Source organism: Battus philenor, unplaced genomic scaffold (genome assembly GCF_028537555.1).
Source record: "Battus philenor isolate CCGP_79_NKW_IND1 unplaced genomic scaffold, ilBatPhil1.0.hap1 SCAF_6, whole genome shotgun sequence".
Classification (NCBI taxonomy): domain Eukaryota; kingdom Metazoa; phylum Arthropoda; class Insecta; order Lepidoptera; family Papilionidae; genus Battus; species Battus philenor.
This window is the reverse complement of record NW_027181726.1, coordinates 15,269,721-15,292,624: the sequence shown is the minus strand read 5'-3', so window position 1 is coordinate 15,292,624 and position 22,904 is coordinate 15,269,721. Positions and strand designations below refer to the sequence as shown.

Here is a 22,904-nt window from a genome sequence, read left to right as displayed (position 1 = left end):
ATAGAAAATTACACTTTTCCGCGCATTTTTCTGAATGTTAGATTTATCCTTGCACCAAGCAGTTTTTTTCGTGCAGGCAAACTGTGATACCACACTTCGTTAGTTGGGGGATTCATTAATAATACGCTGCTATGCTCAAGATAAATTGTAACTGAAATAAAAAAGAGTTATAAAAAAAATAAAAAACTCAGAAAAGTCAAAGTCAAGATTAACAATTAGCGAGCGGAGGCAAGTTATCGAGCACGCATTTGATCTTTCTTCAATTAAGTATACACGTATAGCAGGTAGAAGATATTTACCACCCTAGAACGTTCGAAAGAAAAATAAAAGTCAAGTTTGATCGAGATGTTGTATTCACATATGCACAAAGAGTGTGTACAATTTACACGAGCCCTACCCAATGGCAGCCACATTACTGATGGCGGCCACATTCAAATGTGCGTTCGAATTTAAATTTAAGCACGCAAGAATTATTTGACATAAAAGTATTATTGCTGTAGAAGCCAGCAATACGGAGCGTGAACGCTACAATAGTTTTATGACATGAGATCATAACAATCACTTATAATTGACAGATTAAATTTAGGTTTACGTTAGATTGTAAAGCGCCACCTACTGAGTATAACTAACAAGGAACTCAGTGACTGTAGACTGTATTTATTTTTTATTTCTAAAAAATATAACAATTCATGTCAAAACATCTTCATCGTAAATAGACTCAAAAATATAATATGTCTTTTAGTAGAACCTGTGCTTAATAAATTTCTTTAATTTACTTATAAATAAATTTACCGTGTCGTTTGGTAGTTTGTGATAAAATCGAATACATTCATCTACGAATTGCTACTAACATACAAACAAATAATATATAACCGAATTCTTCTTGTATTAGTGGATATATTACAACCTAAGATCGGATACGCAAATGTATATTTACCTAAATTCAATGCTTAAGAAATTATGTAGGCAGCTTTAATAAGTAATATATAGATAAATTAACAATAGAAATCTTTTTGCGCCATTGCTGCGCTCAAAAGGTTTTTTTTTGTTGTAGCACTCGCTCATTTTGACCTCGCAATTTTTTCGATACTAAAGTAATTTCCATAATAAGACAAAATTTAACTTTATTTCTTCGTAAATATGTATTTGAGTAACTGAACAAAAATATATAACTATACGGTTCTCCAAAAAATAATAAGAATGAAATATTATGTGGAAAAAAATAATTTTAGATATTTATGTTAAATATTACATAATAAATATAAAACTTATTTAATTCGTCATGCCTTAAACGAAACCACGAAAACGTTGAAAATTTACCATTCGGACGTTGCCATGACAATGAAGAATAAAACGTAAACTAAACGTGAAATATTAAAAAGCAAAAATGGATTACACGCAAATTGCAGATGGACAGTACACGAAAACGATATATACAATGGTAAGTAATGGTAGAAATTTCCCTTAAATTTTTAGATGAACGCTTCTATATCATTCTAAAACATTTCTCGAAGAAACTATTGAAAAAAAATTTTGATGTAAATGTATGTAGTTAATAATTATAGTGTTAATACATTTATTTATTAATACTTTTACTGTACTAAACATATTGAATAAAATCATTATTTTTTCATTTTATTTTGTTTATTACGGATTGAAATCAAAATTATAAATATATTACAAAAAACTGATATTGGCACAGATAAAACGAAATTTGGGTAACCATAACATGCGCCATATTTAAAAAGTTTACAATTAAAACAACGCCTGCAATCCATTAAACATCAAAATTATTAAAATATCAATATTAATCAAAAAATGATTATAACTAAACAGACATACTTACTTAGTCATCATAATTTAGTAATTTATTATTATTAATATATTACGTATCATTAATTTTTTATACTACTAGTCAGTTTTTTTTAATTTATATGATCTGCTGCCATTTGTGAGGCACAGACGTTACATTTTGTTTATATCATGCTTCTTTCTTTCCTCACAAATTATTCCTGTCTTTCTTCACAGAATCTCTCATTCTTCACGTTCTGATATTCTTTTACACATCGCTTAACATTTTTTTATCACATTATGTATTTATACTTTTTACCTACTATTTTGCACCTAAAAGTCAGTTTGCATGAAGCTGGACTAGGTAAAATAAATGTCTAGATTTTATTTACATAGACAGCTAGTTATAAAGATCAGATAGATACAGGGTGGAAGAAATATTCATTAACGAAACATTTCGTTATATTTTTTTTTGTACCTAATGCCCTTGTATGTTCAAATCAACGTCATTTTATCTGAAGAACTAAATATGGCACGAATACATGCTACAGTCAAAAACTTTTTGCAGACAAGTAAGCTATACTTTTAAAGTTTTTCACGTGTAACCAATCATTCTGTATTCATCAATAATAGATGTTTTACATATAGATAGGCGATCTAAAAAATACAGCATTACTATCTACAACTTGCATAATAACGGAGCCTTGAAATTGTATAAACCCGGAAAGCAAATAAAGGTTTCATAATAAAATTGATAAAAATATGATAGGGCAACACTATCGCTATTTCAACAGCACCACGCCCATGCGGAAATGTTTTGCGTCTGAATGTAAAAAGTACACAAACGTCAAATTTTCAAATTCAAATAATTTTTGTACAAATACGTACTTTTTAGGCGAATATTATTTGAATTAAAAAATTCTATAAAAAGTTCAAAATTTAATATTTACGAATATACATTTTTTTATTTTTCGTGTCGTGTGAAACAGTCGCAAGAAAGCCGATTTTTTAAAAAGCATTACTGAGGTTATCTCTAGCTTTAAAGTTATAAATATATGTTCATCTCTTTATTGTAAAATAAATATAGAATTGATTTTTGCGGCACTGTCCTAAGATAAAAACACCGTAAGACAAAATGCTATGAAAATAACTAAAATAAACTTATAGACTCATATTTTTTTTTTTGTTTATAATGAGGCCTCCGCTATTGGGACCTCTCCTTTTTTGTTGGGAACGGGTTTTCTTATTTTTTAACAATTTTTTCACATGAATTATTTATTTTCGTCCTCGTCTTCCATAGACTTATATTGACGTCAGTTAATTCTCTTACTTTTTTAATTGAAAACACGACCAAGACGAATTTGCTTACGAGTGTTGAGAGATAGTAAGTTTTATGACGAAGAACATAATGTTACGTATAATGGTCATAATTTTAGCCGTAGTTTATCCACAGCTTTGCTAGGATCTCCTCCATAGTTATTTTCGTATATAAATCGCTATGTAGAAGCTACAATACGCCATCATCAGCGGCATTGAACTTGGGAATCCCGCGCCAGAGCGCATTATATATCCAGCGAAAGCAAGCGCACAAAATTTCTCGCTTTGTGATTAGCTGAGGTCTTTTATTGATGGAATTTTGTTTTCATAGTTTTAAGAATTTGTATATATATGTCACCTTGTTAGAAATAAAGCCTGCGCCATACTGTTCAGATGCCCACTCCTTATCCCATGAAGTAAGCTGTCCCTCAGACACACACTCCTCATCTATAAAACCTGCGTAAGATCCCGTGTTCGCTTACGCAAGTGTGGTTTTCGCCCATGCCCCGGCACATATACTTCAACCTCTATAGATGTTACAGAACCGCTTCACCAGGATAGCAACCGCCTCACAACGAACTCTACTTTTAAACCCCCCCCCCTCTCCCCTCCGGCACCACCTATAGAAACCTCGAGAGGCGTCCTAAAGATGTCCTTACGGATCCTATAGCAGGGTTCCCGCAATCCAATCACCAAGCACCACACGCTTCAGATATTTGCAACTTTGCAAGTACAAATACATACTAAATAATTACCACTCTCTTAACGACAGCTCACCGCACGTAAAATCGCTTGCGATTAAAAACCAACCATAACATTCTCCACCGTTCGTCACATAAACAGCGTGGACGATCGAGGTAGGATCAGATAAAATGTCTTCGGATGAAAGGGACCACACCTTTCTCCGAAAACCGACTAGGTAATAATTAGCTAATACAATACGTCAGGTGAAGCATCTGACGTAGATTTTTTTTAGTTTATTAGCTCGCGGATTTCGGATCCGCGAGCCCTGAGTCCGATGAAGCTGTAAGAGCCAAAACGGCTAACAGCACCCATCAACATTCGAATCAAGTACTTATATTGCCAACGTTGTCGGTTGGTCCTCGTTGCCACCTAACACACACTACACTGACATGACGAGGTAATCCTCGTCTTAGCTGCCTCAATCTTCATCAGAGTATCTAACGCAGGTTCAGAAACCAGACTGCTTTAGTTTAGTATAGTTCACGGATCTTTCTGCTCCTTGAACTCATTTCTGATGAAGCTGTAAAAGCCTAAGCGCTAAAAGCACTAATTTCATCAAAACAATGGAACAATAGACTAATATATACACTTCTAATTTGGACTTCGTGTTGTCATTACCTCTAAAACCTACAGGTCATAATAATAAATGATATAATTGACCTATATTTATAGCTGATAAATGGTCAAAATTGAATAACAATTAAAATATTTGAATAAATACGAGATATAATTTAGGCACTTTCGTCGTTGGCCGAACGAAAGATAGCTGGTTAACGGCCAACGTTATGCGTTCGATAAACTATCTTTGAACAATTCGTATAACGAATCCGAGATTAGATTAACGATGTAAGTCGGTTAATACGATATTACAGGCGTTATCTGACGCAATCGCGTTCGTGAAACCTTAATAGAGTACCTATTTCCATCGCACGCTATTAATAAACACTAAATATTTATTACGCGGTATATACAGTACCCGGCGACAAATAATAAACATCGACTTTTTGGAAAGAGACGATCGGGTAGTTTCCGCTTCGTAAAGCATCTCTGTCCCACACTACCCATGTGACGTTTTGTCAGTCGTATTTCGTGCGACAAAGATAACGCTCTACGCAACTGAAATTAGCTGGCAGGCGGTGCACTTTGTTGCACGGCTACCACTGCATGTGCGGAAGTGGCTAAATATTGGTCCTTTTCTTACTTAGGATGGACTTCCGCAAAATAACGCCTGATTCCATTAAATATTGAACTAGTCGATCGAGCTAAAGTTCGACCGTCAGAAGTGTCCTCGTATTTTAATGCTGCATGTTTCGGAAGACAATTCAAGCTTAGATCACCTCTACGAGGCATTTTCAGATGAAAAAAAAAATTACGTAAAAAATTATTATTGTAAAAAAATTCCCTGCTCACATATGGAAGTATGAGATGCTATAGAAACGAGACATTAAAAAGAGTATTTGGGTGTATTCACACATATGACTATGTAGCAGTCGCCTTCTACGGGCGTGTCGATCTTCCTTTCCTGTGATAGATAAAGTAGCAGTCCGAGGATGAAGATCTTTGCGGTAGCCCTCCAGCATTATTACAGTTAAGTCCTGGCCAAGTGTCTGAAATAGTCTACCACCTCAGCTAGAGCAAAGCTGTAAATGCCAATGGGCAAATTTTGTCACAAAGATATGAGATTTTGAATTGTAACGTTGGTAATATGGCGGTCGAAGATGGACTGACGATTGACAGTGTTGCAACTCTTCCTTTTACGGTGATTAGAGAAACCTTTACTAGGGCAGATCTTCGTACAATATCGTCCGACGTGGGATGCTTTTTTCGGCAACTTCGTTTGGGGAATATAGCCTTGAAAAATCAGAATTATCTCGTTACATATGTATCGTATAAGGAATCTGCTTACGTAGCATCAGCAGGCCATGCAACCTGATCCTAAACCTTCAAGACATCGGAACGGAATATGCTAACTCACGATGCAGCACTACATGACCAGAAATATTGTTACAATGAATAGATATTACGGAAGACACGCCATTTTGGTATTTCGAAGTGGACAGCTAAATTAGTTAGTCGTAGATATATGAAATGACGTTGATTTGAACATCCACAGGCATTAGATACAAAAAAATATATATCTAAATCAGAGTTCCCCAAACTTTTTTGTGTCGTAGACCCCTTGCCATGTGTTTCCGTGTTGGGTAGACCCCCTACTTACCTGATATTGATTTCCTGTAAATTTCTAACTGTAGTGAAGTTTAGTGTTAAAAACTTAAAGTAAAAACACATGTTAATTTATACATTTATTAATTGAATTTAAATTAAAACTACTCAAAATAAAGTTTTGTATCTGTTATGTAAAATATGCGTAACATTAAATAATTTTTTTTCTTCATAGGTACTTTTATAAATAATGTAAATGTTTTGATATTAGTAAATAGTATGAAGTAAGTAAATAGGTACTACCAGTGTATGTGTTGAGATCCACTATCGTGAACCCCCATTTTCATTTCATGGACCCCCAAAATTTTTTTTCGCTGACGTAGACCCCTTGCAGGTTGTCATAGACCCCAAGAGGTCGATATAGACCACTTTGGGAATCACTGATCAAAATCTTTCGTTTTTGAATATTTCTTCCATCAAGCATCTATCTGATATTTATAACCAGCTGTTTATGTAAATGAGGTCTAGACATTTCACCTAGATTGCTACTTGGTGATGATATACGGATACGAGACGTGGTCACTTACGACGAGCCTCATAAGAACATCACCCAGAGAGCAGTGAAGAGAGCTATTCTCGAAGTTTCACACCGACTTAGCCCGAAGAATGAGCAATTCTTCGAGCTAAGTCCCAAATATGCAATTGATTACCAGTGCCATCTATTGGTGGTGGTCGCTTACTATGAGGTTTATAAGAAGGGTAAAAGTCGCACCGAAAGCAATGTAGAGGGCTATCCTCGGAACTTAACTGCAAGATCCGCAGAAGAATCAAGGTAACAGATGTAGCTCGATGAACTGCTCATCTGAAGTGGCAGCGGGAGTACATCGTGGTACCGATGGCCGAAAGCATCTCGAGTGGCAACCACGAGCCGGAAGACGGGGCGTGGTTAGGCCCACCGCCACTTTGACCGACGACATAGTTAAGGCGACAGTAAGTCGCTGAAAGCGAGCAGCGCAGAACCTGGTCATCGTGCCGATACAAATAAATATTTAAATGTAGTAATTATTTTTAAGTACAACTACAAGGTACTATAAAGCAATTGACATTGAAATGGCAGCGCCAGGCCCTTGAGCAAATCGGCCGAAAGATATCGCCGAGACATCCGTCAGGTGCATGCGCGATGCCTTTCATATTGCAGTTTATTAAAATTATCTCTGATATACATGTGACGTTCGATATCGCAAGCGTCGTTGTTTTTATTTGATAAAAAAATTAATGCATTTTTGTTATCTAAAAACTGCAATTTACGCGCGAGTAATTCCCCTATCATTGTTTTTCCCATCTACCCTCATTTACGTAATCCATGCAAATAAATAAAAATTGGAGTGTCTGTTCTGTCACATGAAGTAACGGACCATGGCGAAGCCCTAGGGATAATCCTCGGTTACAGAAAAGCGGTTTAAATACTACAATTCTACCCAGAAATAGTGGTAGTCCAGTGGTAGAGGAATGTGACTTGCAATCGCAGGTCGAGAGGTTTGAATCTCAAGATACAGTCGTACATATAATTCACAATTTATGCATTGATGATATAGGATTGCCACTGCACCCAGGCAAGTTCTTTAGGAGTGAAAGCAGCGTTCTTTGCGTATCGTAATTACGGTATACCCTATCATAGATATCTTTGGGGAGGCCTAGGTCTTGTAGTAAGCGTCTAGGGGCTGAAACGACGATGACGAAGCTGTATCCAGAACAAATACGAAGTCTATGCCGAGAACTTTGCAGACAGCGACTTTAAATCATGACAACATTCTATACCTGAATCTATACTACTGGAGAAGCGCTGGATCCTAGTTCTTCTCTGCAGTCGTATCTTCAATTCTAAGGATTTTCTCATTTTGAAACACTTTGACGGAATCGGTGACAAAGTTTTTCCCAATAAATCTATTCTCTGCTTTTCTCAGAGTAGTAACAACGGAGAATTCAATTAGATTAGTTGGTTTTTAACCGTTTACTTTTCTTATTACCAGTAATTTGATAGGTTTATCAGGTTGTCTGTTAAAAATGTGTCTAAAATAACTTAACTCGTCGATAACATATTGCGAAGGGCATGGTTTTAATTTTATGCTGTCATGGATATACTTATTGGTGCGTGTTGCTATCGATTTCATGTATCTTATATTGCTTTTCAAGGCATACGATGACCAATTAGTGTAACTAAACATTGACAGAAGAGTATATCCACTAGTCATGCTTACAATTGTAATATATGTTTCAGATTAAAGAATCCAGATACGAAGATGCGATCAAAACCTTGAACGACGCGATGAACTACAATCCAAACCGTGCTGGACTCTCTCTACTTGGATATTGTTACTTCAGGACCCAATCCTTCGTCGAAGCTGCGAACTGCTACGAACAACTCTCATCCATGCACCCTGATGTACCGGAATACAAGTTCTACTTCGCCCAAGCTCTTTACGAAGCGTCAATGTACGACGAGGCATATAAAATCACAATGCAGATCACTGCTCCTGAACTAGAGATGAATGTGACTAAACTACAATCCGCCATTAAATATGGTGAAGAAGACGCTGTTGCAGCTAGAAGTTTAGTTGAATCCTACCCACAAGATGACCCTGATAAAGATATCAATCTTGGATGTCTTCTTTTTAAGGAAAACCAATACGAGGAAGCACTGCAGAAGTTTACAAGGAGTCTAAATATTTTAGGATTCAACGCTCATTTGCACTACAACGTAGCTTTATGTTACTACAAGCTGAAGGAATATCCACAGGCACTGAAACATATAACTCAAGTAATAGAAAAAGGTATTCGAGACCATCCGGAGTTAGCTGTGGGCATGCAAACAGATACATCTGAAGTCAAATCCGTTGGCAATACTCTTACACTTCACGAGACAGCTCTTACAGAAGTGTTTAATCTTAAAGCAGCGATAGAATATCAGTTGAAGAATGTAGAGGCGGCAAGAGAAGCGCTCTCCGATATGCCTCCAAGACACGAACATGAATTAGATGCAGTAACTTTACACAATTTAGCTTTAACATCGATAGACCAGAAGCCTACGGACGGATTTGAAAAGCTACATTTTTTACTCCAACAAGACACATTTCCAGCTGAAACCTTTGCAAATTTATTGCTTCTTTATTGCAAATTTGAATATTACGATTTAGCTGCCGACGTTTTAGCCGAAAACGCACAATTTACTTATAAATATCTAACGCCATATTTGTATGATTTCTTGGATGCCATTATCACGAGTCAGACTTCACCTGAAGAAGCTTTTCAAAAATACGAAGACATCGCATCTAAGCATGCAGAGCAATTGAGGAAGCTCACCAAAGTTGTCCAAGAGAGTAGATCTCAAGGAGACAATGATCAGGTTAAGAAAGCGGTCGTTGAGTACGAAGAGGCCCTGGAAAGGTACATACCGGTTGTAATGGCGCAAGCGAAAATCTATTGGGACATGGAAAACTATGGTCAGGTCGAGAAAATCTTTAGAAAATCCGTGGAATTCTGTAATGAGTCAGATGTATGGCGTTTAAACGTCGCCCACGTGCTTTTCATGCAAGAAAACAAGTACAAAGAAGCCGCAAGTTTCTACGAGCCGATTGTCAAGAAACAGTACGACAACATTCTCAACGTCAGCGCAGTTGTGCTGGCAAATCTATGTGTATCATATATAATGACGTCACAGAACGAGGAGGCAGAGGATATTATGCGTAAAATAGAGAAAGAAGAAGAGCAGCAGATATTCGAAGATCCGCAGAAGAAGTTTTATCACTTGTGCATCGTGAACTTAGTCATTGGCACTTTATATTGCGCCAAGGGTAACTACGAATTTGGCATATCGAGGGTGATCAAGTCACTGGAGCCTTTCAACAAACGCCTTGGCACCGACACTTGGTTCTACACGAAGAGATGTTTCCTATCGTTCCTGGAGAACTTAGCGAAGCACTTGATAGTGGTTAAGGATAATACGATAAGGGATTGCATGGGTTTTCTTGAAGGCTGCGAGAGCTATGGACGCCGTGTTAGTACAGTTATAGAAAGTCCATTCCAGGAGGAAGACGCTCATGTTAAAGCTAAACAAACTGTTACTTACGAAGCCAGGCAACTTCGGTACATGTTCTTTAAGCTGAGGAATATAGATGACTCCGTTACCATAAATAAATATGAAGATCTTAAATAATTATATAAACTTACCCGGTGGAATATGTTTTTTATTCGGACCTGATTTTCTTGAGTCCTTATGCTTCATTATAAATGGTCTCTCCTGCCCTAACGATACTGACGCTATTGGATATTTAGGATCTATTTCTGGTTCGTTATCTCTATGCTCGCCTATGTGGTCGGCGCCATTTCTATATCTACGATAATAATAAATTAATAATAACAAGTAATAGACCACATTATTTTGCAAAAAATAGACGTGTTATATAATATAGTATACCTATTTATTAATACAAAATTGTAGAGTATGCCTTTAAGTTTAAAAATCAAATCTCTGATCGCCAAAACGGGTGTAGTCCAAGGTAAAGCAGGCACGGTGATGCCAGAGTAAGTATAGGTAATACCTGGATCACCAAAAGCGACTTGCTGTCTAGGTAATGGATAAATTTTTCCGAATACCCTAAAAAATATAATTATTTAAACACAAAAAAGATTATATATGGAAATAACAAAAATTAATATTTAATATAATTTATGAATGTTGTATGTATAATTTATGAATAAAATTTGTGTCAAGAAAAAAATGGTAAAAAGTAGTCGAGAAAAATTCATTTAAATTAAAACATATCTATTATTTAAATGTCTTTAATTTATAACTGTGAATCGGAACGTAAACTTAAACTTTTATACAGACTTGCCAAATTTTATTTTATGACCTGGTAACATTTAAATAAACGGTAATAAATCTAATGTTGCGTTACTTACTTAATTTTCGATAAATCTCCGGTAAAATATTCCAAACTATTTTCGAGTTCGTTAAATAAATCATTTGCGATCGATTTCGGTATAACGACCGAATAATCTAGGTCTATGCCTTCTTCTTTTAATGACTTCCATGAAACTTTGTTGACATCTAATCCTTTCAGTAGCTCTGACATTTAGCCTATTTAAACTGAATAAAATCCTCTGTAAGTAGAAAATTTAAAGCTTTAACTGGTAACACAGCATTTGAGCTGAGTTAACGTTCGATACGTTGACGTTTAATGTTTTCTTTGTACGTTTTTATCACAAATTTACACAATTGCTGATTATTTATTAATTTAGATAATATAATAATCACTTACCAACCACAATAAAGGTTTTTCTTTAATCACAAATTTTGTTCAAAATAAGGACCACAATTTTAAATTAATGTCGCTGTTCTGTCAGTCGCTAAAGATATTTAGATTCATCAAATGTTGCCATAACACATGCCTAAATTATCCATATACTAATAATATTATACGGTAAAATAACATATAAATAATAAGACAAAAATTTACGAGATATTATTGTATTTAAAAAAAATGTAAATAAATATATAAAAATCATCCATAAGAAATTGGAGCTCTAAAGTTTGCTGTTAGGGGAAGAATAACATTTTTTGAATTTTCCAAGAATATTTGAAACGCAGGTGATCCAGTTAAAAATCGCTGGTTATGTATTCTTTTACAACTTCGTAATGCCATTGAATTACTTGCTTGAATATTTGCCCCATTAATATCGTCTTGAATCACAGTTCGTGAACTGAAATGAATATTGTTCATTAATTTATTGTTATAAGTTACTCGGGAAAGCAAAAAAAAAGTCAGCAAATGTTAAAATACGTACCTAACGTTTTCCAAGAAACAATCTTTATCGTGATAGACGGAATACTCCCTAATTCTCCTGATCGTATCACCTTTATCAAAGTCAGTTGTAAAATCATACTCGTAGAGTTTTTCAATAAAGCCATCTTTATCTTTCACAGTCAAGATGTGTTCGCCAGGAAGACCTACCAGTCTCGGAGCATCAGACAACGATGTTGTACTTTTCTTTAATTCTAATGATTTCGATTTTTTATTATCATCAGTGTTGGTACCAACGTCTGGTCTTTGTGACAACTTCAAGTGAGCATTGTATGCTGAAGATGACAAAAATTTTTGAACTTCCGAACTCATATCAGAACTCAACAGTTCATCCTTACTTTGTACTACAAATCGACTGCAGTAGGCTATCAGCTTTTCATTTTTGGAAAGACAAACCTCGTGAACTAAACTTATAAGATTCCTTTCCGCGTCTTCCTTTTGCTTTGTCAAACGTTTGATTCGGGAGTGTAAATACAAATTTTCCTGATGAGTAATTAAGTATAAATGTTGAAAATTTAGATATTTCGTTTGGCCTTCCTGTCGCTTTTTACTTTCCTCCGTATATATCGCCACTTTTCTTTTCGATATAGATTCCAATTGATAGTTAATTTTAATATTTCTATTTTCACTATTTGCTGCTGCTAGAAGAAGAGTCAAATTTTTTTTCTCCTCACTGAGCTCTTTTATTTTCTTGATTAAAATTTTGTTTATAATTTCGTGGCGATGTACTGGTGTTGCAAAATTCATTTTAAAAATATTCAAATTATCAATAATACTTTGTAAGAGTTTCCAAATTTTGCATAAATATTTCGACATGGCATCACTGCAAGCAATGGCGGATTTTTTAAAGTTATATATGGTACTGTTGATGCCTAAGTTCCTTGTATTTGCGATTAACAAAAGTTTTTTCCTCTTATTGAAAATAGAAAACATAAATCCAGCACCACAGAATACAACATAATGCAGCAGTCCTAAAGTTGAGTTATTAGATAGCTTGTATGTATTCACTTTATATCCTCTCTTTGTTACGGCGTCGATTGGGGCGCTTACGTTTTCGTATTTAAATTCCATGTCTTCAATTTTCAAACCTTTTAATTATTTCTTTATTATTATGTTGAAAGGTAAGTTATTATTTACATTAAAGAAGTCATATTTTTATACAGACCTGGTTTACCGGTTTTCTTCAAAGCTATAAGGTATACGTCAATGGTGCACATTACAAACCACATGATCAGAGACAGGCCTAGAAGCCATTTGAATGCAATGTACATTATATATCCACTTTATAAAATGAATTGTGCTTTTATCCTTTGAACCTGTTTATTTGGGGACCATAAATTTGTTTTCAAATTCATATTTTATTTGTGCAATAGCATGACATTGGTATCTTTTTACATTTTCATGGACAAACTGCCAGTTATGATGACAATTAATTTAATATATGGCTTTATAATTAAAAAGTTTTAATTCTCAAAAATAATTGACTTTAAAAATTTGCTTTTTAATTTTCAAACTTTGTATATCATAATTAGTGAATGATTTTCGTAAATAGATTTATAATACCATATATATTTAGAAGAGACTAAACTATTATATTCCCATGTTATATTAAGTATGATGTCAGCTGGAAGATGGCTACTGCGTGGCATTAGCCTCGCTCAAAAACTGCCACAATGTTTTGCGCTGCCCACATTCAGCGACTTCTTAGCACTTTAACTATGTAATATCTCTGAATGAACTTGAAATTATTAAAAAAAATAACAGTGGTAATCCAATGGTAGAGGACTGAGACTTGTGATCATAGGTCACAGATTTGATTCGTGGAACACAGTCTTATATATAATTCAAATGTTGTTCATTAATAACATACAATTTCCACTGCTTACAAACAAGTTTTCAGAGGATGGGCAACATCATCTGCATATGATAACACCACACCAAGTGCGGTAAAAGTATATCCTTCCATAGATATCTATGGGCTGTAACGAGTGTGTGAAGGATTTCATTTTTAATAAAACTTTTGAATGAATCACTCTACTACTGTATGGAGGACATTGTGATTCTCCGTTCAGGTTGGGTTTGGAAACCTCTTTGCTTATCTTTAAACTTAAAGTTTAAGAATACAACATTATGGTAGCTCTAACAAGTGGTCACTATATATGATTCTAAGTGAATATTAATATATTACTAATGACAAACCAATTCAGCAACAAAGTCAGCAGGTTGTAAAGTCAGTAAAGATAAGTATTTTTGTCTTCTTTTTATTATCTTTTCAGCTTTATGATGTGCACTGGATCAAGGCCTCCTCACAGATTTTGTGTAATTTCAGATGTTATGACAACCATAAAATGGTTTAACTTATACCTTGTGTGCAGATGTTCAATTTTGGGCAACTACAAAAAATTTTAAACACTTATTTCTGTATTGATATTGTTTACTTACTATAAGTTAAAATCAATAAAAATATATATGTTGTTAATATGAATTAAAAAATACAAACATCCTTTCTAATCTTTTATTTTAAATATTTTTCTAAGTTTAACTTGCATAGATAACAATAACAAAGTGACATTCTTCTTGTACCATTCTAAATTATATGTCATATGCGCCTTCCAGTTTTTGTCCAAGAATGATTTGTAGAACACACTCATTTCATCAGCTGTCAGGTTTTGCTTTCCTTCTGGTAAATTCTTCTTCAAATATTCTTCCCTTTCCTGTAAATGTTAATGTATATTACTTATAAATATTATTTCCAGTATTAGCTACAAAATTTCCGTTATTGTATTGGTTATAAGCTGCATGGGATATCATGGTCTACTATGAATTGATACTAAAATCTAAAATAATTAATATGATTAAAAAAATTAAGTTTGTAAAATGATGATTAAAAATTTCTTTTTATAGAATATTTATGTATGTGGGTATATTGCCAGTAATGTATTTTACACACAAATGATACACTTTAAAGATTAAAAATACAATAAATTATTTGTCGCCATGATGAAGTGACATAATATTTGATTACATAAAAAATACCTGAAAAAAGCTAGAATTGTGTTGCGTCCAAAATCTTTGGTTCCACTCTTGTACTTCTGTACGCATCTCCCTGTACCTTCTCTCTAGTCCAGTTTCATTAGCTGGTTGTTTGAAAACAATCCTTCTTAGGTTAGATACAGGATCCGGTGGTCCTACCATGTCACTTGTTATCTTTTTGGCGTTCGGTGGTTGCACCACTTTTGTGTCTGCTGTGGTGCTGGTGTACCTGAGTTTAGTCGCCCCATAGCGACTTTTACCTGCGAAACGAAGCAAAGGCTTCATTTGAAAGACATTAAGGTGTTTACATTTCTGTAAAAACATTAGCTTGACATTGACGTAAAAATGACAATTTCGTAAGATTATCCCTTTAGTAATTGAATCACTTATCAGTATAAAAAAATGATTTTGTTCTGAAATTTATTAAATACGCATTAATTACGATAAATAGATCAGAAATTATCTAGACAAACATTTCATAATTAAATGTAAAAATTCAAAAGCACTTTTTAAAGTATATTGTAAAGCAATCCTTATTAAAACAAGACGATATAACTAAATATAATAAATTCTAAAGAGAAATAAGAAAAAAAATCTTTTTTTACAAGTAAATTTTTAAATTAACATGGCAACACTACTGGATATTGTCAAACTTGCAGTGGCGTGCGAGATGTCATACGAAATTTTTCAATCAAGAATTATGTAAAAGCAACCGACTCTTACAAGCATTTACATCTTGTGTTCAGTTTACATACTAGAATTTAAAGGTAGAAGCCAATTTATTGTTATTCACCGGTCTTAGTTATTGAAAATGGGCAAAAAGGTAAACGACATCGAAGATGATTATTCTGCGAAACTCGACCTGTGCCTTTCAGACGGCATTATTAAAACTGGTGAGAAATAAGAAACATTATGTATTAATACTATCTTTAAAACCAGATATAAATTATCTTAATATAATTAATGTTTATGCTAATAAAGCCAGAGAGAAGTCCCTACTTAGTGTAACGAAAAAATCATTTTAAATATTGAATTTACATAAAATCCTTTTTTAAGTTTAAATGTGGTCATATGGCGATCTTTGTAGGAAGCCTATCGACTATCAGCTGACATGATAATGATTAAGTTTAAATGTTTCGTGATTAAGTTCGCTTATATACTTTTTTTTAATATTAATTAATAATGAACATAGAACTAAATGTGATTTTTCATTTATGATTTGAATAAATATAGTCATTATAATGATTGCGTTATGATTTTCTATTTTATCTTTAATCTTAAAATATGTAATCAGGTTTTTAAAGATTTAAATTATTTAAAAACCTATATATTTTTAATACAAGACTTCTTTCCAAAAGGTGGCTACAATTCACTATGACAGCCTAGTGCTGATTAGTAGATGTTATGAATTGCTGACCCTAGTATATGCAAATTCCGTATAATTTTAATATTCACCATTTGTGCTGAGTGCCAATGTTATCCAATTCATATAACATGTGCTCCTGCTATGAATCAAAGTTGGATATGTTATATAGGATATCACTGCACTGTTATTTAAAAAACAGTTGATAACAAAACCTTATTGTTCTCAAGCAGAAGACATGGTCCTATTGGAAATGTCTGGAAGAGGCCTATGTTGAGCAGTGGATATCTTATGACTGTAATGATGTTGATAATATATTTCATTTTGTTTGATAGAGCTGCACCCAAAGATTGCCACAATGACTAGTCTTGCACTGCCTGCATACGGCAAGACAATTTGAAACAACTCAAAGTAAATTAAGATTTTCTATAGCAAACCATGTAAAAATCAAAGATAGGTTCCATTGTTGCGAAAATGCTTCTTTTTTAAAAGAAAATTGATCAAAGTAAACATTTAAAAAACAAAATTGATATGAAATTTTGCTACTTTTATACAAAACAAATAAATAAATTGGAAAAATATTTACCATTTTTTGACCCGAAACAAGATATAAAAATGTATATAAATTTATTATTCAGTTTAAAAAAAACACAATACACTACTTAATTGAAACTAAACTGAAATTAGCAAAACAAAGTGAAAATGAAATTGTATTATAATTGTGTTGAATTTAGTTAGTAAAAGAGAATCCCCCAAGCTTTGATGGCATGGTGCAATTAGAAACGAAAGTGCTGCCATCTTTTAGAACGAAAAGAAAATTAAAAAAAATTTTAGAAATGCACCCAAAACAATGCTACCTCGAAAATCTAATGACACACAGTAAAAATCAATATTAACTAAATAAAGATGCAAATTCAAAAAAAAGCACATTGAAATGTCGCAAAGTGAGGTGTTGGTGTACAGGCGTCCCTCGTATAACACGGTACTTGTAAAACACGGTTTCGATATTACACGGTAAAACACGGTTTTGAAATACATAACACGATTTTGTACGTAGCGGAAAATTTAAAAGAGAATTGAATAGTTCTTTAGCTCCTTATAGAGAAATTCTGAAAGAATTGCAAGATCGAAATAGGCAGGTAGTTGCTACTACGTCAGATAACCTTTGTCATGATGGAGAAATAACTAGTGAAGAGGAGTTTCAACCAACCTGGAGAAAAAAAAGTAGATTAGCTGTAATTTCTGATGAGAGTGATGATGAAAATTAATTTTGTAATCGTAATAAGCTGTTTCTACTTGTTTTATATGTAATTATAATTATTAGTCTTTGAATATATTTTTTGTTGTATTTTTTAATTTTTGTATTTCATCATAAAATTTAATTTCATTTATTTTTCTTAATAAAAACTTGAAGGTAACTTCCTTTTTCATTTATGTAGTATTTGGAACGAAATTTCAGTTATCATAAAATTTTACACCTTAAGATTTGGTTTCGATATAACACGGTACACATTGCCTTTATTTATATTATTTCAAGGTTTCGTATAACACGGTTTCGATATAACACAAGACAAGGTCTCGATACTACACGGTATACCTTGTTTCGAATAACACGGTTTCGATATAGCACGGTACGAATTAACCGTGTTATACAAGGGACGCCTGTATATTATAACATATTCAATATAATTTGCAGGAAGTGGAATTGCACTCGGTGCAATAGCTTCAGTATTGTTCCTGAGACGGAAGAGATGGCCCATCATAGCTGGCATGGGAATGGGTATAGGACTTGCATATGCCAACTGTGAGAATGAATTAAATCCCAAGAAGAAAAGTCAGGCGTAGGAGTTGTTGGTAATGATTATTCATTATAACCCAAGATACATGAATGTATTAGAGGGACTGGAAAGTAATGTTGTCATATTTTGCAGAATAACTGATTGATTTTTTCCGCTCCGGCTTTGAAAGCTTGTATACTCAATGGTAAAAGGTTGTTGATAATGTAGGTGAATATATTGTTCATTAGGAATAAAAACTTTTTAAAAATGCGGTCGTGCAAATTTACTTTCGGGTCTCCTTAATAAATCAGTGTATTGAATTTTGCTTTGGCTGGAAGTAATAACCTTTTAAGTAATATGGAATAGATCTAGTTGCTATTGCACATGCCTATGCCCAGCAGAGATAGTCTTTTAGTTGAAATGATGATGTGTGTGCAATTAGAGATTTTTTGATGTTTCATTGCTTATCATAGTTCATGGATATAGATGACTATCTTAATACTAAATGAATGCTAGTTGCTGGTATTGCCATGTTCAGTAATGCCAGTTAGTATGACCTGCCATAAATGAGGTCATTACTAGAAGGATTTTATAATCAATTAACTATATACTCATTATTAAAATTCTAATATGTATTGTTATGTTGCATCAAATATTCGCTACTTATATTCATAAGGCTGGAAAACTTGAAAAGAAAAATTTCAGAGCACCTTTCAATGATTGAATGAAGTTTTAAATGGTTTGAAATAAGCCAGCAACTTAGGTAAAACTTTTGGTGTTTCACTCACATTCTTAACAAGTCACCAATTCAATATTTTCTTCCATTAATCACTTCAGTGCATTACTCATTAATCATGAAACCTTACCCATATAGAAGCCTAAACTAAAATATCCAATGCAGGAATGCCATTTTGACATACACATAGACATAGTTGAGTAGATGAAAACCGAATTGAAGGTCTTGGATGCTATACCAAAAAAGACTATTCTGCCTGTTTTGAAGACTTGAAAAAGTGAACGAAATAGACTTGGAAGAATAAATAATTTACATTTTATACACACCTTTTGATCATAGTATAATGTTTTAGTTGCGCATTTATCAGCAGGCAGTGCAATTAGTTGCATAACTACCGCTGCATGTGCCGAAGTGGTTAAATATTGGTCCTTTTCTTACTTACCGTACTAGTGTTAGACTTGTGTAATAAGTATTGTATATTATCATCATAATTATTTCTGCTGTGTGTCTTCCTTCTGCTGGACATAGGCCTTCTTCATTGATTTCCAAGAGGACCAGTTGGAGGTGGCTTGCATTCTGTATCTTTTGACGAACTTAATTAAGTTGTTTGTCCACTGGTATATGTATATAAATAATATATATATACATTTTCAAACCCCTTTATAAATGAAATACTTCTATTTTTCCTTATTAACCAGGTTCCATCTGATGGTTGTATGGAAGAAATCATTGTTAGCGATAAGATTGTATGCCTTATGTATGTACAATCTTTATGATTTTTTACAAACTATTACAAACTTAATACTTTATTTTTAATCTGTGTGAAAGTTTAAACATGTATTTACTTTCCAGATAAGGGCCTCAAATAATAAGAATCATGTGGAACCGAGTACACAGTACATTAAGAACATCTCCTGTAGACTACTTGATTAGTGAAATACTGTTATTTTTTTGTTAATGTACAAATAATTATTTAATTATTATGAATTATGTTTTTTATTAATACCTTTACTGATGCATTGGTGTTCACTTATACTAACCTCTCTATCTAGTTTTAAATGATCATCCGAATTTCACTGTAGATGTTGATTCTATAAATGTTGTTTGGTTTACATCATATCAGCTGATAGACTTTCACTGCAAAGTATAGACCTCCTAAAGATCACTATGATAACTAGTGCTGTGCTATGGTATAAAGTGGAAGACCAAAGTGTGCCGGTGACTGCTAAAGTCTTACGGATCTGTAGTCAAGACCACAGACATCGCACATTGTGTGATGTCAACCCACATGTCACCATATCTTATTGATGTATTGCGAAATAATTATAGTAAGTACAAATTCAATATTTCGGTAAGAATAAAGCTACGGTTACAAATTGTAATTAAGAATAAATAAAACCAGGAGTCCTGATATTAAAAATGTAAACGCTCAAGATGTGATATTAAAATAAATAAATCAAGTTCAAAATTGAAACTACTATCTTATATGAATGAAAATGTGTAGAATTGAAGATGAAGAGTAATAGAGGTTATGAGGAATGGAAGAGGAGAGATGATAGAAAATACAAACTGAAAAAAACCTGTCCTTAATATTACAGGTGATACACTAGATGTGCCATAAACGGAGCCGTTAAAAAAATGCTTCCAACTGGTCCATGTGTAAATCTATGGATGTTTCCAATGTTCAGTAGTGAATATCGTGCATCTAAAATGATGAAAATGATTCACCATTTTTTTCCTAGCCAATGAGCATATAGATTGGTACAAATATATATAGTTAATAAATAAAACGCATTAATTTCAAAGAACAATATTTAATAATTTATTGTACAAATTGATATTGGAATAAAGGATTTAAGATTAAGCATTTTTCCTATCGGAAATATAAATAGACACTATTACAGTAAATTGAATAGTTTTATTCATATGTTAATTACAAAGATTATAAACAACCCATATACATACACCGAGATTGGTGGTAATATAACAAATACACATAACATGGCAACACAGGCCCACAGATAAAACAACACGTTTACATCGCTATACCAACATTAAAATATAAATAGAAATTAACTATCAACTGTAGAAATCATGTATTCAGGTGTCCTATAAATAAACGTCAGAATGACGTTCTTCTCTATGATGTTCTTTGTAATGACTGACTTCAAATCTATTACGCTATCATACAGTCAAAACTTTAGTCTAGAGTAGATTTTCAAGTAAGCCACTATCTGCAGTTTTAACTGATTTTATCTTGACGTTGATTTATGGGACATCATATATATAAATCAAAAATTGCTACAATTTTCACATATGAAATATAGACCACAAAAAAGGTTTGACATCATAAAATGCATTAGTGACGAGATTGTTATAATTAAAATCGTATATAGAGAGCGGTTTAATGTGAAGACAAATAGGGTCTTAAAATAAGGCATTTATGTGGCTTATTTAGCAACTTGCGGCGTCTTAAATAAAAGTTGCACTAGATTCATAGCTAATGCCATCAATACCAGGTATAGTTCAGCCTACTCCATACTATATTACTCAAATCCAATAGGTTAATAGTTGGTCCTTCACTCCAGGTTGTTCACAAATTCGTTATCTCAGTGCAGTTAAATTATGGCATATACCCACATATATATATATATATATATATATATATATATATATATATAGTGCAGTATTGTATCGTGTGCTGGCGAACACATGGCCGTCAGCCCCGATGCGCAAAGATTGTGCGAGCGAGATCGCTATACACGCGAAAGAGAAGAACTATCGGCTCATGCTCTAACTGGCTGTGTATGTTTCACTAGTTTAGTAATTTTTAAAAATATGGAACACTTATTAATAAAGTATTTTTATTAACCTGGATTCCGTCTATAGTTTATCTACTAAAAATGGTGCAGATTGGAACTCTATCACATTCATTGTGAGTTTATAAGAATTACTGCTAATGATACCAAAGAGACTACAGGAGAGAGATGTGCAGAACCACAACTGCTAGACATAGGCCTAGCCCATAGATAATAGAACCAGTTGGAATCGACCTGCACGTCTTCCGACTATTTAATAAGGTCGTCTATCCACCTTGAGTGTAGACATTCTTCACGAGCAGTTCCCTGATCTATACTCCAGAACCTAGAGTTCCCAGCTGTAATTTGTTTTGTTAGAAGATCTGCCAAATGCCACTAACATATTATAGCTACAATATTTATACATGATGACCACCTAAAGAGCATTTTCCAACTGCTAAACATATCTCTCCCCTAGATTTCTATAAGACCAATTGAAAGCGGCAAGATTGTTTGATTATCTGTGATCTCTACTTCAAAACTATCCCAGCGCCATCTGTTGGGCGGTTGGTCTACTTACTGCCGCTTCATTTTGCCAATCATCTGGGCTAGGTTTACTTTCGTTATTTATTATTTAGTACAACAACATGAAAATATATGAACGTATTTGAAGTCGAAACGTTTGCTAATGGCTATCACGAGCCGGTGGACACGGCGTGGGTAGATTCCCACTAGGTGGACCCACGATATAATCAAGGTTGTCGGAAGTCGTTAGATTTGGGCAGTGCAAGATCCGTTATAAGGTCAATTTGGGGGGGGGGGGGGCTTAGCCTTGCAGTGGACGTATATCAACTGACAGTAATCGAATGTGAACGTCAATGCCCCGAGATAACGATATTTATGTCCTATTAATTTGTATACAAACCAGTCAACTTTCGAAATACCCACCACAACATAGTACCTCTTACCTTTATCCCAACTTACCCTGTTAAATTGTATGGAGCAAGCAAAAATTTTTTTATAACACCCTAAACTAACCAATTTGTACAACAAAGCACATACATGGTACATAACCATCGAACCCTCGTGCCGATAATAAATTTCATATCACTTAAATCGCAATATTTCTACTAGTAACACTAAAATATATTTGGAAAAAATTTGACTAGCAACACCGTAATGATTACGTTGTACAATACCCGGTAAGAAATATTGCGCATCGACCTTTGGATAGAGACAATCGTCTAATTTCGGCTTCGTAGAGCACTATCTCTGTCCCACACTACCTATGTGACGTTTTGTCAAACGTGCGACAGAGAT

The 22,904-nt window shown here is 33.8% G+C and overlaps 4 protein-coding genes across 4 annotated transcripts; 2 read left to right on the top strand and 2 right to left on the bottom strand.

Moving 5' to 3' along the window:
* Positions 1–8: 8 nt before the first annotated feature.
* On the bottom strand, positions 9–11,418 carry LOC137930526 (DNA oxidative demethylase ALKBH2-like). Its single transcript, XM_068773803.1, has 5 exons — positions 11,334–11,418; positions 10,975–11,175; positions 10,490–10,669; positions 10,243–10,406; positions 9–151 (listed from the first exon to the last, which is right to left on the bottom strand). The coding sequence occupies exons 2-5, from the start codon at positions 11,145–11,147 to the stop codon at positions 9–11; spliced, it is 660 nt and encodes a 219-aa protein (XP_068629904.1). The 5' UTR covers positions 11,148–11,175; positions 11,334–11,418.
* On the top strand, positions 1,388–10,228 carry Ttc30 (tetratricopeptide repeat domain 30). The gene is made up of 2 exons (XM_068773802.1): positions 1,388–1,441; positions 8,294–10,228. Exons 1-2 carry the CDS (start codon positions 1,388–1,390, stop codon positions 10,226–10,228), a joined length of 1,989 nt encoding a protein of 662 aa, XP_068629903.1.
* A 392-nt stretch (positions 11,419–11,810) lies between the features above and the next one.
* On the top strand, positions 11,811–19,773 carry LOC137930390 (uncharacterized; the record flags this gene model as incomplete). Its single annotated transcript, XM_068773632.1, has 6 exons — positions 11,811–11,845; positions 12,661–12,693; positions 14,493–14,559; positions 15,712–15,802; positions 17,969–18,126; positions 19,639–19,773. Coding segments are annotated over 5 exons (375 nt in total), but the record flags the coding sequence as incomplete, so codon positions are not given.
* Positions 14,384–15,250, bottom strand: Coa8 (Cytochrome c oxidase assembly factor 8). The gene is made up of 2 exons (XM_068773581.1): positions 14,913–15,250; positions 14,384–14,590 (listed from the first exon to the last, which is right to left on the bottom strand). The coding sequence occupies exons 1-2, from the start codon at positions 15,231–15,233 to the stop codon at positions 14,384–14,386; spliced, it is 528 nt and encodes a 175-aa protein (XP_068629682.1). The 5' UTR covers positions 15,234–15,250.
* Positions 19,774–22,904: the final 3,131 nt, after the last annotated feature.

Coding starts and splice junctions, on each gene's coding strand:
- Ttc30 (XM_068773802.1), top strand. CDS start 1,388: ATGGATTACACGCAAATTGCAGATGGACAGTACACGAAAACGATATAT. Junction 1,442..8,293: donor CGAAAACGATATATACAATG/GTAAGTAATGGT, acceptor TATATGTTTCAG/ATTAAAGAATCCAGATACGA.
- LOC137930526 (XM_068773803.1), bottom strand. CDS start 11,147: ATGTCAGAGCTACTGAAAGGATTAGATGTCAACAAAGTTTCATGGAAG. Junction 10,670..10,974: donor GGAGATTTATCGAAAATTAA/GTAAGTAACGCA, acceptor TATATTTTTTAG/GGTATTCGGAAAAATTTATC. Junction 152..10,242: donor TAAAAAACATATTCCACCGG/GTAAGTTTATAT, acceptor TTTTTATTTCAG/TTACAATTTATCTTGAGCAT.
- Coa8 (XM_068773581.1), bottom strand. CDS start 15,233: ATGTTTTTACAGAAATGTAAACACCTTAATGTCTTTCAAATGAAGCCT. Junction 14,591..14,912: donor ACAATTCTAGCTTTTTTCAG/GTATTTTTTATG, acceptor TAACATTTACAG/GAAAGGGAAGAATATTTGAA.